Genomic DNA, 17,322 nt, shown 5'->3' with positions numbered 1-17,322 from the left:
CAGCCTTTCCAGTAAACCAACCCCTCAACCCTGTAACACAAACTGTCCAAGATGCCTGGGTGAGTAGGTTATCCTGTAGGCCTACATAGAAAGGCCCGATTTACAAAATGTACGCTTGTGATGTTAGGAGTGACTCCGCTGAAAAGGAAGACTTGACAGGGAAGGTGTCTGGGGTCATAAGCAGTTGATTTTAAACCACTGTGTGTTTGTTAATTGGGTTGATGCAGGCAAAATACAGGGTTTTGTCCATTAGGTGCCAAACTGAACACAGAGGACGGGAACATGGAGAGACTACCTGGACTTGTCCACAGCAACCTTTGGTTTGCGCATCCCGGATTTTCGTTAAGTATATTACGCCTAGTCTGAGACAGGCTGTCCAATAAGAAACACGTATTGTTTTAAAAAGTTTCTTCTTGCGTTCCCTAATGAACATGGTCACACTCCATTTTTCTCAGTCTCCCTCTTTCTCACCCTGTCTACAATTTGTATGCTTCCCTGTGTGCTTGAGGCTGAGGTGTTTATATCATGATTATAACACTGACTAAAGTTGGCCTCACATGAAAGTCACCCTGTCATGGGAGCTGTCCATTTAACAGTTACACTATGTTGTCCTTTTTTGCCTTTTGGAGTGTGGTAGATAACAAGATACAGAATTTGGGTAGAGATACATTTGTGAACCAAGCGTACCTTTAGTCTAGAATAAAAATAGGTCCATTCTGCATGGATAGAATCTAGTCTTTTTATAATAGGAGCACTGATTATCTTGTTTACTGATGAAACAGTTCTCTGATATATTTGCTATTTTACCATTTCCACTATGTTTAGAATACATCCAGATTATTGGCCTAGGGGCGATGACATTTAACAACAAATATTTTACTTCGAAGCAGTACATTCCCTAAACAAAAGCTTGTTTTGTTTGAAATATGTAGCCTAGGCTTCTTTCATTTGTGGAGTATGTAGTTTTAAGTGTATATGATTGGATGGATAAAGGAGATAAGAATGTGGGCAGCAAAGTGGGGGTACAGGAGCTAGGGCCTTGCTATTGCTGCTGGGGGGCAGAGGATCGTTCAGCTCACATGACTGGGTTGTGACTGAGTTGGGTCTTGTGTGGGTCTGTGGTGATGAGTAAGAGGGGAGAGGCTACTCGGTACTCTCTTTGTGCTGAGACATTCCCTGGGTCATCCTCTCTTCCAGGAGGAAAGTCTCTGGGCCAGGATTTGGAGACCCTAGCTAGCTACCTCTTCTGGACCTCAGACATCGGGACCTGGAATGAGAAGAGGATTCCACACTAGTATATACAGGGTGGATGTCGGATGGAGATTTGAACCCATAGATCTGTAACTTTTGTGTCTGGAAACTAGTTGAAAATTACCTGTTCACTCTTGACTCTTTTAGACTGGTTTTTGTCTGAACGAGATATTTGTCTTGAAACTAATTTTGTCAGTGTGGAGGCAACAGCTCTCAGCAGCTCTGTGAGTGCTTGACAAACTTTTTCTCTTTGTTCCTGTGGATATTGTTTTGGAATCAAACTCGGAGGGTGTGACCAAGGTTCCAGGTCCAAGCCCTCATTCTACACCACTGGGTCACCTATCCTCAGCAGCCACAACAGGGAACTGGTAGACAGAAAGAGGTGGATATAGTGTGACCAACTACACCGGTGGAGAGGACATTTTTTTTCCCTTCTTACCTGTCCTGTACCTGGATAGGACTTGAAAAACGGTACCGTATGCCCCCTCTTGTTTTGAAGAGTTTAACCATATCTGGACACTAGACCTTATCTGGACCTCTAACTGCTCTCACACTATCTTCTCCGACCGCTCTACTACCCTCTCTGTCTCTCTATCAGAGATGGGGGCTGCCTTCAAGAGGTTCTGTGCTCGGTTCTGTTGCTGCTGCTGCTGCTATAGCGATGATGAAAGTGAGGAGGAGAAGGAGCCTTTAATCAGGTATGCAATCCATGACACACTGGCATTCACACTTATCGCCATGACACACTGACATTCACACTTATCGCCATGACACACTGACATTCACACTTATCGCCATGACGTACACACTTATCACCATGACAGCCCATGACATATGCATTTATCACCATGACAACCTGACACACTTCCACCACAGGAGGCTGCTGAGGGGAGGACGGCTCATAGTAATGTCTGGAACGGCATCAAACGTGTTTTGATGTATTTGATATCATTCCACCTATTCCGCTCCTGCCATTACCATGAGCCCGTACACCCCAATTAAGGGGACACCAACCTCCTGTGACTTACACACACTTATCGCGGCACACAATAGGATGCTTAAAAACAAACTGTGTCAATTCCTCATGTGATTTCTCACCCTCCTTATGTCTCTCCACACCAGTCCATAGATTTGAGAGATATGCCATGCTCTCCATCCACAGCCCTCCGATTTAGTCACACTAGTGTAATTCACAGGTGTGGAACCAACCAACAAACAAAGATCCTCTCTATATCTATTGAATTGATAACAGCTTCATAGTCATCCCGATGTTCCCCTGATAGACCACGCGCCTGTGTGTGTGAGTGTCTATTTGTCTATTTGTTTCAGTCCTGACACTTTGGAGTACTTTGACCGCGAGGCGAAGAAGCGAAGGGAACAGGAACAGAACCTATGGAGTGAGCCAGGCGACCCGAGCCACTCGGAGAGAGACGATGACCGGATCCTGTACAACCTCATCCAGAACAGGAACCAGACCCGCAGGGGCTCGCTGGTACCAGAGGGGGGACCCAGGGAGGGGGACAGGGGATACTTACTGTATGACAACAGAGAGTTTGGGTCCCTAAGAGGGGGAAACAACCCACTGGGCGCACACTGGTTGAATCAACGTTGTTTCCATGTCATTTCAATGAAATGGCATTGAATCAACATGGAATAGACGTTGAATTGACGTCTGTGACCAGTGGGAGGTGGACAAAATGAGAAATCTGGGGAAAGGAGAGGCAGCGTGAAGTTATGCTAGATTGTCTGCTCTGTCTACAAGGTTTTGCAGGGCAGCATACAACACTTTACCTCCATCAGCCAGTAGATGGTGCATTTTATGCACTCTAGTATAATGTAGGCCTACATTATCCAACTGGGTACCATGCCTGTCCTCTGTTGTCTCCTGTTTGTTGGGTGAATGTGCTGCACATCTCACAGTAGACTTACTCTAGTTGATTGGCCTGTGTTTGTGGTGATAGTTGTGCACTAGGTTAATATTGTTTGTATGTAACCCTGTACCCTTTCCCTCTATAGGCACACCGGCGTCTGAGTGTGGACATTGAGGGTATGAGAGATCTGCGTCGGGAGGTCAGGGACAAGTGGAAGATGATCCTGGAGAATTTAGGTGAGAGAGAACAAATGGAATGGAAAAATGAGGATGAGGGAGAACCAATGGAAGGGTAAAATGAGGGTGAGGGAGAACCAATGGTAGGGTAAAATGAGGGTGAGGGAGAACCAATGGAAGGGTAACATGAGGGTGAGGGAGAACCAATGGAAGGGTAACATGAGGGTGAGGGAGAACCAATGGAAAGGTAAAATGAGGGTGAGGGAGAACCAATGGAAGGGTAAAATGAGGGTGAGGGAGAACCAATGGAAGGGTAACATGAGGGTGAGGGAGAACCAATGGAAGGGTAACATGAGGGTGAGGGAGAACCAATGGAAGGGTAACATGAGGGTGAGGGAGAACCAATGGAAGGGTAACATGAGGGTGAGGGAGAACCAATGGAAGGGTAACATGAGGGTGAGGGAGAACCAATGGAAGGGTAACATGAGGGTGAGGGAGAACCAATGGAAGGGTAACATGAGGGTGAGGGAGAACCAATGGAAGGGTAACATGAGGGTGAGGGAGAACCAATGGAAGGGTAACATGAGGGTGAGGGAGAACCAATGGAAGGGTAACATGAGGGTGAGGGAGAACCAATGGAAGGGTAACATGAGGGTGAGGGAGAACCAATGGAAGGGTAACATGAGGGTGAGGGAGAACCAATGGAAGGGTAACATGAGGGTGAGGGAGAACCAATGGAAGGGTAACATGAGGGTGAGGGAGAACCAATGGAAGGGTAACATGAGGGTGAGGGAGAACCAATGGAAGGGTAACATGAGGGTGAGGGAGAACCAATGGAAGGGTAACATGAGGGTGAGGGAGAACCAATGGAAGGGTAACATGAGGGTGAGGGAGAACCAATGGAAGGGTAACATGAGGGTGAGGGAGAACCAATGGAAGGGTAACATGAGGGTGAGGGAGAACCAATGGAAGGGTAACATGAGAGAAAGACAAAATGAATAAAATCTCATCTCAGCAACTGTGAACTCTCATTGGCTCAGGGTTCATGGCGGAGGCGGAGTCTCTGCTGACGGTGTCTGCCAGTGCGTCGTATGACCGTATGAAGAACGCCTCGGCGTCACGCACACTACTGCACACGCTCCACTCTGAGACGTCTATCTTCAACACCCGGGAGGCCCCACCTGAAAGATACCTCTTCATCCTGGTGAGAACAGAATCTAACAGAGGGGGACATTTTGTATCATGGTTATGTCTTCCACTTCTTTCTCCAAATCACTTCCTGTTTGATGATGATGACTCTTATGCCTCCCCTCTTCCTCTCTTTACTCTTTCTTCCTTCCCTCTTTGGGTCTTTTCTCTTTTTCCTCCACTCTTTATTTTTCACCCTCCATCTTCCTCTCTCTTCCCCTTCTCTCTCCTTTTCATATAGGATCGTCTCATATACCTGGATGCTGCTGAGGACTTCTTGGCGAAGGCTAGACGCTTCTATCCCAAGCGTGATACTGATGATGAAGATGAGGACAACCCATTAGCCGTCAACCTGCCGTTGCTACTGGCCAGAGTGAACCGCACCATGAACGGAGAAGGGGGCGATGATGAGGACGAGAGGCTGGATGAGGAAGATGGGAGTGGAAGAGAGGACAACTTCTAGGCAGAACAGGAGCTGCAATGACCTCAAACAGTCGACAGGGGGCAGTAGTTAGTTTATTTTGCAGAGTTGGGAGTATACAGTACTAGGATGTCTGATTCTGAAAATACTCTCCCAATTTGCACTAACACTAGGGGATCTATTCAATCTGTGTTGCTGAAGTGTTACAAATTGTGCAATAGAAATGTAAAGGTAATTTTTGATTGAACAGACACATGCAGTGTTTACCGTGAATGCAGTCTCTGCTAACACGGGAACTTTGCCTTTACATTTCAATCACTCTGTAACGCTGCACTTCCGCGATTCAAATTTAGTAGAGCCTGAGGTTTGAACAAAAATATACAGCTTTCCTTTCTCCTCATCAGAACCGTGATCCAATATGGTTCTGTTTTTCTTATTTTTCTTAGCTGGGTCTCAGGTATATTAGGGAGAGTTTTGGAGGTTATCACCCTGCCATTTTTTTAATCCATCTGACAGTGTTAGTTACCCAACTCCTTGGGTCTGTTCATTATTGGTCTCCACCAGGGAACACAGTGGACACAGTAAACACAGCACTGAAACCCGTAGGGCACAGCTGTCCTGTTCCACAGCACTTTGTCTCATGATTATCAGCACTTGTTTTATCTAGTCACAAGACAGTGTTTTAAAACCAGTCATTAAGATTACCTTGTAATAAATGTGTAGTAAACAAATAAAATATTTTTGAGTTGTCAATTTCCTTACGGATCATGCTTATCAAGAGGTACTAGTGTGTTTTTGTTCATGAAGTTTACAGAGATGAGTTTAGTAACAAGATGACTCAACTTTGAATGAGTGTGTGGGTCTGTGTGAACAGTGGAGGTTGCAGTATGTGGGTATCTAATGGTCACTTTAAGTACATGTCAAGATTGTGAGAGTATTTGGGATGTTTGGTGAGTTGAAGGGGATGCAGCATGTGTCTTATGTTCTATTGTAAAGTTGATATGGGAAATAAAGTGGCAACCTGATCCTGCAGACCAAGTTGTGTGTTTGTTTGGGAGGGTTAATGTGTCCACGGGGAGCTCTAAACTCCCAGTCACATGTCGGCATGGTGTGGTCACAGCTCCAACACTGGCTCAGCCATGCCTGCTGTGAGCCACGCCCCACAGAGATAGCCTCTGACCTGGCCTGTCCTGGGCGTGCTCGTCCCTCTGGGTTCACAGGGGTGTGAGGATGTTGATGGTCAGCTGTCTGTAATGTTACGTGAGAATGACACTGGTGAGGGTCCATCTCTCAACAGGGCAGCAGCCTGTTTCTTAGAACACAGACAGACAGTGGGGAACAAGGGGGAACAAAGCCACGCGCTCCCTCAGATTTGCCCTGTTTTTACGTTTTTCAGATGTTAAATTAATTACTCAACTTTTTGTGGAGGGGACACACTGACTGGACAAGGCTTCTAAAGTTTGTAATTTCCACTTTGAAATTTCAGACTTGATTTGCCCTAACGGAAAATGATTCAACCCCTACGAAAATGGCCATTAATTACAATCCACATAATTTACATTTCCTGTTGCTCAGGAATATATTCCTGCTGCGGTTCAAATTAAGATTCTACATCCGTAGCCACCTATCAATTTTACAAAGTTGGAGTTACATACACTTAAGTTGGAGTCATTAAAACTCGTTTTTCAACCACTCCACAAATTCCTTGTTAACAAACTATAGTTTTGTCAAGTTGGTTAGGACATCTACTTTGTGCATGACACAAGTAATTTTTTCAACAATTGTTTACTGACAGATTATTTCACTTATAATTCACTGTATCACAATTCCAGTGGGTCAGAAGTTTACATACACTAAGTTGACTGTGCCTTTAAACAGCTTGGAAAATTCCAGAAAATTATGTCATGGCTTTAGAAGCTTCTGATCGGCTAATTGACATAATTTGAGTCAATTGGAGGTATACCTGCAGATGTATTTCAAGGCCTACCTTCAAACTCAGTGCCTCTTTGCTTGACATCATGGTAAAATCAAAAGAAATCAGCCAAGACCTCAGAAAAAAAACATGTAGACCTCCACAAGTCTGGTTCATCATTGGGAGCAATTTCCAAACACCTGAAGGTACCACATTCATCTGTACAAACAATAGTATGCAAGTATAAACACCATGGGACCACGCAGCCGTCATACCTCTCAGGAAGGAGACGCGTTCTGTCTCCTAGAGATGAACGTACTTTGGTGCGAAAAGTGCAAATCAATCCAAGAACAACAGCAAAGGACCTTGTGAAGATGCTGGAGGAAACTGGTACAAAGGTATCTATATCCACAGTAAAATGAGTCCTATATCGGCATAACCTGAAAGGCCGCTCAGCAAGGAAGAAGCCACTGCTCCAAAACCGCCATAAAAAAAACAGACTACTGTTTGCAACTGCACATGGGGACAAAGATTGTACTTTTTGGAGAAATGTCCTCTGGTCTGATGAAACTAGAAAATAGAACTGTTTGGCCATAATGACCATCGTTATGTTTGGAGGGAAAAGGGGTATTCTTGCATGCCGAAGAACACCATCCCAACCGTGAAGCACGGGGGTGGCAGCATCATGTTGTGGGGGTGCTTTGCTGCAGCAGGGACTGGTGCACTTCACAAAATAGATGGCATCATGAGGCAAGAAAATCATGTGGATTTATTGAAGCAACATCTCAAGACATCAGTCAGGATGTTTAAAGCTTGGTTGCAAATGGGTCTTCCAAATGGACAATGACCCCAAGCATACTTCCAAAGTTGTGCAAAAATGACTTAAGGACAACAAAGTCATGGTATTGGAGTGGCCATCACAAAGCCCTGACCTCAATCCTATAGAATATTTGTGGGCAGAACTGAAAAAGTGTGTGCGAGCAAGGAGGCCTACAAACCTTACTCAGTTGCACCAGCTCTGTCAGGAGGAATGGGCCAAATTTCACCCAACTTATTGTGGGAAGCTTGTGGGAGGCTACCCGAAACGTTTGACCCAAGTTAAACAATTTAAAGGCAATGCTGCCAAATACTAATTGCATGTATGTAAACTTCTGACCCACAGGGAATGTGATGAAAGAAATAAAAGCTTAAATAAATCATTCTCTGACATTCACATTCTTAAAATAAAATATAGTGGTGATTCTAACTGACCTAAAACAAGGAATTTTTTCTCTCTCTCTCTCTCTCTCTCTCTCTCTCTCTCTCTCTCTCTCTCTCTCTCTCTCTCTCTCTCTCTCTCTCTCTCTCCCTGTGCGTACGTGTGTTTTGTGTGTGTGCGTGCTCTCTCTCTCTCTCTCTCTGTGCGTACGTGTGTTTTGTGTGTGTGCATGCGCTCTCTCTCGCTCTCTCTCTGTCTCTCCCTGTGCGTACGTGTGTTTTGTGTGTGTGCGTGCTCTCTCTCTCTCTCTCTCTCTGTGTGTACGTGTGTTTTGTGTGTGTGCGTGCTCTCTCTCTCTCTCTCTCTGTGCGTAGATGTGTTTTGTGTGTGTGCGTGCTCTCTCTCTCTCTCTCTCTCTGTGCGTAGATGTGTTTTGTGTGTGTGCGTGCTCTCTCTCTCTCTCTCTGTGCGTACGTGTGTTTTGTGTGTGTGCGTGCTCTCTCTCTCTATCTCTCTCTGTGCGTACGTGTGTTTTGTGTGTGTGCGTGCTCTCTCTCTCTCTCTCTGTGCGTACGTGTGTTTTGTGTGTGTGCGTGCTCTCTCTCTCTCTCTCTCTCTCTCTCTCTCTCTCTCTCTCTCTCTCCTCTCTCTCCTCTCTCTCTCTCTCTGTGTGTTCATTTAAGTGTCTCTTCCCAGCAGCTGAGGCTGACTGTATAGTTATGTAACAGAGAGCCCTGGCACTGTGGAGGGGGACGGAATGATCAGCCTGGCAGGATCACCTTATCATTGCTCACTGCCAGACATTTGACTTGTGTTGTTGTTGTGTGCTTAAAGAACCCATGCAGTCATTTTTATTTCAATATCTAAGCATTTCTGGGTTACAATTAAGTAACTTGCTGTGATTGTTTTCAATTAGAATGGTAAAAAATAAACAAAAAATCTTCTTAGCAAAGAGCAATTTCTCAAGCAATAATTTTGCTAGGACTGTCTGGGAGTGAGGAGGACAACTGAAAACTAGCTGTTATTGGCAGACAGGTTTGGAACTCTCTTTCTTTTTGGTCTATCAACTAATTTACAATATACCACAAACCCCAGAGGTGCCTAATTGCTATTATAAACTGGTTACCAATATGCGCAGTAAAAATAAATGTTTTGTCATACCCGTGGTATACGGTCTGATATACCATGGCTGTCAGCCAATCATCATTCAGGGCTCGAACCACCCAGTTTATAATCTCGAATGTACTACTATGATGATGACTGTTATGATTTTACTTCACAGTAAGGGGGAGGGGGGGGGGGGGTCACACTGCTTTACTAAAATTGCATTGGCCAACACAGTACTGTAATACCTACCATTTACATAGCAGACACAAAATGATAACAGTCCACACATTTTGGTATGTGTCCCCAGTGGGAATTGAACCCACAACTCTGGTGTTGCTAGTGCCGTGCTCTTATAATCTGAGCAAAGTACAGGACCACTACAATACATAAATTCAATACAATACTGTAAAATACAATCCACGATTACCATACAGGTGAAACATGTAGGATTGCCATCGCCACGAGCGTGCCACCCTCCTTCACGCCATGGAGGAGGCATGCAATAGCATCAACCCAGACCTATGTCAGGCTTGGATTCGCCATGCCAAAATGTTTTTCCCCATGTGCATAAACAATGAGAATATTTACTGCGATTCCGATGAGAACCTATGGCCAAATGCTCAAGACAGGCTTGATGCAAAATAGTGTCTGCTAAACATGATGTTTCTGTCATTTATTTAATTTGTTACATTGTGAAAGACATCTTTAATGATCATACCTTTGATCACACATGGGATAGAAATGATGGAAATTTGATGTTCAGTCAATTGCTATGGGTCGTGCAAGTGTATTGCCTGATGTGAAAACAGTGTAATGTAATGTAATTTACAGTACCGTAGCATTTACATTCAAAGGGCAATTGTGAAACATGTATCTTACATTGTTTCTATTGGATTAACTGGTTGCTAAAATAACTACATGGAGAACGTGTCATTATGTGGTGTTTTGGTGGTTAACCCTTGTGTTGTCTTATTAAGGGTAAAAATTGACCCTTAAACAGCAGAGAAAACCCCCTAAATTATATTTTTTCAACTTGAAATTTGATTACTTTTCCTAGAGTGACCCCAACATTAGAAAAAGTGAAACATCGCCTTCGTTCATATTTCCATGAAAGCTGTACACCAGCAGGGTACAAAGATTGTCTTAGGGTCCTTTTTGACCCGGCAGTCATAAAATAATTTACACACCACAAACACACACACACACACACACACACACACACACACACACACACACACACACACACACACACACACACACACACACACACACACACACACACACACACACACACACACACACACACACACACACACACACACACACACACACACACACACATACACGTAAATAGCTATCTAGCAATATGACATGAAATGCTGTGTCAAATATCTAAAAGGCTGTAATGTAACATTAACTGTAAATCTATCAGTCACTAGCGGAAACATTTACAGCTGCCATTAAGTTACATAATCTACAATCAGTTTGTTTGTTCGACCTGACGAAGTTCCGTTTCGGATGGATACGTTGTCAATAAAGAGGTGAATTGGGAGTTTAACAGTGTGCGGGCCTTCTTGTTCTTTACTCGTATTACAAATATTACCAGTTTGGAGTTTTGTACGAAGAGTTTTTCAAATTCACCACATATTTGTGAATATAGCACCAAAGCGATAAAAGAAAGCGGTAACACTGACTCATATGACAGTCACTAATGTACTGTACGTGCTAGGTGAATGAGTGTCAAAAAAAGACTGATTGACTTATCAAATGTCAAAATGTATTTAGTTCTGTTTTTTGAAAAGGAGAATGATCTCACTGCAGAAGTATGCCTCGAGACTTACTAGGTTTCTGCAATTGGAATCCTGAACTGAAGTGACATTTTATGGTTACCATGGCTGCATAACACATAGTGTGTGTGTGTGTGTGTGTGTGTGTGTGTGTGTGTGTGTGTGTGTGTGTGTGTGTGTGTGTGTGTGTGTGTGTGTGTGTGTGTGTGTGTGTGTGTGTGTGTGTGTGTGTGTGTGTGTGTGTGCATACGTGCGTCTGCGATGTGATATCTTACATACGTTGTTGTGTCATTACGGTACATGTCTTAGACGTGAGAATAGGAATATATTGCTGTACTTGGGGGCCATTTTTATGAGGTTTTATTTGAGGACATTTAAACTAAATGAAGTACATGAGAATATTAATTGAAACTAATAAGTCATAGCTCATGTATAACCTAAAGTTGAGCGAGAGGAACGAATCGAATACTTTATAATTATTTGTATTATCCGATAACTAAGCAGCTGTGTAAAATATTGTACATTGAAGAATAGATTCATATTTAGTTTCAATATTAATTTGAAAGCAACGAATACATGCGTAACTTTAAAGGTATTCTTGCTATGCAGGTGTTATATATTGGATGACATCAGTGTCTGATGCGGAAGAGTTAGTCATTGACAGAGTGGCTGGTAGTGACACCGAGGCGACATTACATGTGTGCGTGAGCGTCTGTATGTGTGTGTGTGTGTGTGTGTGTGTGTGTGTGTGTGTGTGTGTGTGTGTGTGTGTGTGTGTGTGTGTGTGTGTGTGTGTGTGTGTGTGTGTGTGTGTGTGTGTGTGTGTGTGCGTGAAAGAGAGAAAATCTTTAAGACTGTAACCTGAGAGACTCTTGGCTGGAGTGGGTCTCTGTCATCAGACTAATAAATCAAAGTTAGAAGTCACAGTCCATGACAGTCAAAACACTGCTACAACACAGCTAATAAGCCCGATAACATATTCACAAGGTACTGTTCTCTAGTCAAATAGAAATGACTTGTGTTTTACTGACCGTAGTTTATACAAAAAAAGAGTTGGTCCCTTGGTCAATGCCTTGGCCTGGTATCTGTTGCGTAGCACGTATAGCTAAGCTTCATCCAAAACAGACTGACCACCTGCCTACAGAACATCACCTTTGATCTCTAGTCTCTAAAAGGAACTGTTACCCCAAATATAGCCAGGCCGTACATGCCAGGGCACTCCAGGGTTACTGAAAGAGACAACCTTAAACTCAGCATTTTCACACTGCTAGCTATCAAGATAACTGTCAGTTTCAAAATCTGTATGTATATGTACAGTATATGTACATGTACACTGAGTATACCAAACATTAGGAACACTTTTACATTATTGAGTTGCCTTTCGCCCTCAGAACAGCCTCAATTCATCGGGGCATGGACTCTACAAGGTGTTCGAAAGCGTCCCACAGGGAAGCTGGCCCATGTTGACTCTAATGCTTCCCACAGTTGTGGGAAGTTGGCTGGATGTCCTTTGTGGGGTGGACCATTCTTGATACACACAGGAAACTGTTGAGCTTGAAAAGCTAAGCAGTGTCGCAGTTCTTGACACAAACCGGTACACCTGGCACCTGGTACCGGTACACCTGGTACCCCGTTCAAAGGTACTTACATTCACCCCCCGACTGGCACATACACAGTCAATGTCTCAATTGTCTCAAGGTTTAAAAATCCTTCTTTAACCCGTCTCCCCCCTTCATCTACCCTGATTGAAGTGCATTTAACAGGTGACATCAGTAAGGGATCATAGCTTTCACCTGGATTCACCTGGTCAGTCTATGTCATGGAAAGAGTTCTTCATGTTTTGTATGTTCAATCTATGTATTCTCTCTTGGGGCAATAGAGTTTCCCCTCAACACCCAGCATTATTAGCATGAGCTAATCTCTTTCCACATTAGTGTTCTGCCACTGGTTACTATATGTACATCAAGACCTGAGCTCTATTCAGATGCCAGCTCTCAGAAGTACCCCCCTGTGTGCTCGTGTGTATTTACATGTCTCTGAACACTGGGTCCGATAGTGCTCTTATGAGGGAAACGTTCCACTTCGTTTGATAACCAGATCTCCCTCAATTTAGCATGTTAGGTCGAGGTGATTATAGAGGGGATTGGGGGTATAATTTGAGTATCAGGGGATTCTGAGTACAATTACCGGTAACCCACCCACTCCCATTTCTTTACCGCACTCTCTTTCTCTCTCCCCCAGCCACCTCCCTCTCTCTTTCTCAACAGCTGCCCTGAGTGAGTCAGTTCTAACTCCCGGGACAAAGTCAGAGACGGGCCGCTCTTGGTGTCAGGTGTCAGCACACACTAGCTGTGGAGTGACAACATGGCTTAGAAATAGCAGCAGGGCTTCTATAAAAGAGATAGACGGGCATGGTCCCAGACACAGACAGCAGAGACCCCCAGACCATCACCATCACCACAGACGCAAGAGAGAGGAGAGACCTGCCTGAACCGTCACAGATTACCTTGGCTAGCAACTACAGACAGACAGATAGTCCAGAGAGAAGAACACCGAACACAGAGATACCAAGACAGACAGATAGAGGAGTCTGAGAAACTAACGGAGGTGATAAATCCGATATAAGGACAGAACTTCACCCACACGGAACCGTGATAATGCAGGTGTGTACCGTTGTTGAGAAGCGTGCTGGGGCCGTGGTGGGGGCTGAGCTGGCCTGCAGCGTACGGGAGGAGAACCAGGCTCAGAGGGAGAGCTACAAAGCCGACTGGAACAGTGTTAACATGAAGACCCGGGCCATGGACAGGTGAGTCCCAGCCTTTAGACAAACTGTATTCATTTCTTCTGGTAGATGTAACATATTGAACAACATTAAGTCATTTCTTCTTATTTAAAGTCTTCGATATCAATAAAGCTAGACGTCCTCCTATATTACCCTGCGAGTCATCATACTCAAGACTAGCCTACTGTATAATGTATCTAGTTACAAGAACTGTCAGGCTAATCTATCAGCTGACTGTAAAATGTAATGATTTTCATTTCGCTGGTAGGATTCTCAGCTTGATACTGAGAGAGATTAGAGTTTGAAAATCACTGCGCAATGTCCAACTGTTCATTCCTAACTGTGTCGGTCTCATCTCTTCACAGACAGACAATGAACATGAACGATGCCTCTCGTCGGGAGACCTACACTCGTCAGTGGGAGGCTCGCTCTCTGGCCCAGGCCTGTCCCTCGGGGGTGTACAGAGTGGGCACCGTGGAGAGGGGTGTGAGGGAGCACCAGCTCCTGCCCAAGAGGAACACCCTGCCCCTGCCCATCTTCACCCCCGCACAGCTGGGCATCCGGCTGGGCCGCGGAGCACCACACACCCAGGAGGACCTCCGTACCTTCCCCATCCCCGACGGTGCCTGCCCTGGCAAGAGGGCCGTGGTCGAGATCACACAGGACCTGCCCCCCGCCAAGCCACTCAGGATGGAGTTCGCCAAGGCGCCCAAAGCACTGGGCCGCTCCGTGTCACAGGAGGTCCAGAGAGGGTGAAGGAAGAGGAGAGGAATAGGAAGAGGAAGAATGGATGTTAGGGAGAAAGGTTCATTGTGGGGCTCAGCCCATCAGATAATAGCATGGAGGGGTGTGCATAGATTTATACCTAGTGACATTTATTCCATCCCTATTCCCTAGTAGAGCCGTCACATTGCATACCTTTCCTGTTTCATTACTGTAGGTATTACATGTCCAATGTCGTACTGTTTGTTATACAAGGTATTATTCGCTTAGAGATCTGATGGCATCTTTTGACTGACAGAAAGGCAGACAAATGCTCTGTTCTTTCAGCTGTGCCATAAACTAATCTCCCTGCTGACTGGAAAAGACCAGACTGTCATTGTCACATCTACACACTGAATGAACTGCCCCTGCCGCCCTGCCTGGCTAAAGCCAGCTGTGGATAAGCCACACAGCGTAGTATGGTATGCAGTGGTATGCATTGTATGCAGTGGTACATTCTACCTCACTTGTCATATTATGGCAATGACACCTCACAGTATTGAGACAGCAGGATGTTTTATATGCTCAACCAATGTGTGTATGAGGATGTATTTATTGATGCATTCATGTGGAATGACCATGCACAGATGAGGGAGGTGAAGGAAGGGAAATATGAAGATATCAAAGACACTTCAAATGGGACAGAGTGGGAGAGAGCAGAAGAGAATTGGAACTGTAGAGAGGAAAGGAACAAGAAAGTGGGCAGGGAGGGAGGGGTGGGCTCAACATACCTTGGCATCCATCCCTCTTCTTTTGTAACAATGGAGAGCTGGTGAGCCTCCAGACCTTCAGAAGTCCTTGACACACTCTAATCCTGGGTGAGAGGACAGAACGGTACAACACGATCCCACACTGGGAACCCAGACAAAGGAGCCCCGTGGTCACAGACGTCAATTCAACATCTTTTCCACGTTGGTTCAATGTCATTTCATTGAAATGACATGGGAACAACGTTGATTCAACCGGTGTGTGCCCAGTGGGAGGTGTGTGTGAGCTGACAATTCATGACTCAACTCATTGATATAGACTGACCATCTGTACAATCAACTTATTGACTTATTGTCTATATTTTAACAAGGTGTAATTTGACCGTGTATGAGCTGATCTGCCCACCTAGCTGTGTGTTAATGTTGACATCTGATGTATCTGGTTGAGTTAGTGAACAGATCATACAGAATGATGTGTCTCTACTGATGTTGAGGAAAGTGGGGTAAGTTGAGCCATTTCTTACATTCAGCATCACCCTGTCAAGGGAAATATAGTATTCGTTCTAACAAAGATATCTACATGTATTTCAGGATGTGTGTGTATCCCTGGAAATAAACAGAATTCATGTAAACATTATAGTTTTGAAAGCATAGTTTGTCCAAAAAAAGGGGTCGATTGGCACAACTTAGTTGAGCCGGGGGCCGGGTAAGTTAAGCCGTTTACAAAGTTCTGTACTGAATGAAATATTACCACTACCTGTTTCCCAAACACAATTCAACACCATCACAATCGCTTTTTTTGTCTTGTAATAATTTGAAGCATCTTTTAACACTTGCCATTGGCTCAACTTACCCCAAGGCAAACATTTTGACAATATCAGCCCACACAGTTACAAGGATGCACTTTCATGCCAGGTTTAGGACCTCATATTGTAGCTTATAGAGACTCCACATTATGTATAGAACAATTTTTCACAGACTCCATGAAATGATGACCTCTTCCTAAATATTTTGTCAAATTATTAATGTATGGTTGGTGTATGGTTTCCAAGAAACAGCTAACCCCTTTGGCTCAACTTATGCCACTCTCCCCTATCTGTTTTCATGTGTTTTTAAAATGTTTTTAGAATAATTTTTGTATAATAAAATCTGAAGTGCTTTTCACTTTTTTTCTGTGTGTTGACCTGTCTTAATAAAATAAGTTGAGTACAACCATCACAAAGACCACACACACACACACACACACGCACACACGCACACACGCACACACGCACACACGCACACACGCACACACGCACACACACACACACACACACACACACACACACACACACACACACACACACAGTACATGGGGAGTGGTGATGATAGATGAATCTACGCCTGACTGATTATCAGCTGTAAACAACATGGCTGACTCATGACCTTGCACCTACAGACTTCTGTTCAGGCAGCAACAGCTGGACTGGGTTAGACACTTCAACATACAGCTTTATTAGTGGGGTAGAATAAATATGGTCAAGCTCTGGGCTAAGGAGAGTACAGATGTAAGATCTTAATTTGAGCAAGTTTGTTACAGCAGGAAAATAGTCCTGCAGTAACAAGAAATGTGAATTGTTATGTCGATTATATTTAATGGACATTTTTGTAGGGGCTTATATATTTTTTCGTAAGGAAAATCAAGTCTGAAATTTCAAAGTGGAAATTAAAAACTTCAGAAGATTTCTCAAACTTCAAATACATTACAAGTTTTACATTTCCTTAAAGTTCCCCTGCAACAGGGTGATACAATTAGTGCCTAACATCTTACCGTAAGGATGGAAACTTGTAGACGGACTGAGCTGGACATCTCTCATCTCTATCTATTGACTTTTTCAACATTTTGTTACGTTACAGCCTCATAATAAAATGTATTAAATTGTTTTCCCCCCCTCATCAATCTACACACAATACCCATAATGAAAACGCAAGAACAGGTTTTTAGAAATATTTGAGAAATATTACATTTACATTACATAAGTATTAATACCCTTTATTCAGTACTTTGTTGAAGCCCCTTTGGTAGCGATTACAGCCTTGAGTCTTCTTGGGTATGATGTTACAAGCTTAGCATACCTGCATTCAGAGACTTGTCCCGAAGTCATTCCTGCATTGTCTTGG

General features: G+C 44.0%; 2 protein-coding genes across 2 annotated transcripts; both read left to right on the top strand.

Annotated features, from left to right (window-relative positions):
* The first annotated feature begins 73 nt into the window (after positions 1 to 73).
* On the top strand, positions 74 to 5,921 carry LOC129829422 (melanoregulin-like). Its single transcript, XM_055891115.1, has 5 exons — positions 74 to 1,949; positions 2,581 to 2,743; positions 3,268 to 3,358; positions 4,339 to 4,502; positions 4,728 to 5,921. Exons 1-5 carry the CDS (start codon positions 1,852 to 1,854, stop codon positions 4,947 to 4,949), a joined length of 738 nt encoding a protein of 245 aa, XP_055747090.1. The 5' UTR covers positions 74 to 1,851; the 3' UTR covers positions 4,950 to 5,921.
* Positions 5,922 to 8,850: 2,929 nt separating this feature from the next.
* On the top strand, positions 8,851 to 16,331 carry LOC129829397 (telethonin-like). Its single transcript, XM_055891076.1, has 3 exons — positions 8,851 to 9,052; positions 13,153 to 13,717; positions 14,059 to 16,331. The coding sequence occupies exons 2-3, from the start codon at positions 13,569 to 13,571 to the stop codon at positions 14,447 to 14,449; spliced, it is 540 nt and encodes a 179-aa protein (XP_055747051.1). The 5' UTR covers positions 8,851 to 9,052; positions 13,153 to 13,568; the 3' UTR covers positions 14,450 to 16,331.
* The last annotated feature ends 991 nt before the right edge of the window (positions 16,332 to 17,322 follow it).

This window comes from Salvelinus fontinalis, chromosome 2 (genome assembly GCF_029448725.1).
Source record: "Salvelinus fontinalis isolate EN_2023a chromosome 2, ASM2944872v1, whole genome shotgun sequence".
NCBI classification, from domain to species: Eukaryota; Metazoa; Chordata; class Actinopteri; order Salmoniformes; family Salmonidae; genus Salvelinus; species Salvelinus fontinalis.
The sequence above is the reverse complement of the archived record's forward strand: the minus strand, read 5'-3'. Positions and strand labels throughout refer to the sequence as shown.

Bases quoted from the DNA above. Each gene is read 5' to 3' on its own strand.
- LOC129829422 (XM_055891115.1), top strand. From the start codon at position 1,852: ATGGGGGCTGCCTTCAAGAGGTTCTGTGCTCGGTTCTGTTGCTGCTGC. The intron at 1,950-2,580 runs GTATGCAATCCA...TATTTGTTTCAG, and splicing joins GAGAAGGAGCCTTTAATCAG to TCCTGACACTTTGGAGTACT. The intron at 2,744-3,267 runs GTACCAGAGGGG...TTCCCTCTATAG, and splicing joins AGACCCGCAGGGGCTCGCTG to GCACACCGGCGTCTGAGTGT.
- LOC129829397 (XM_055891076.1), top strand. From the start codon at position 13,569: ATGCAGGTGTGTACCGTTGTTGAGAAGCGTGCTGGGGCCGTGGTGGGG. The intron at 13,718-14,058 runs GTGAGTCCCAGC...ATCTCTTCACAG, and splicing joins AAGACCCGGGCCATGGACAG to ACAGACAATGAACATGAACG.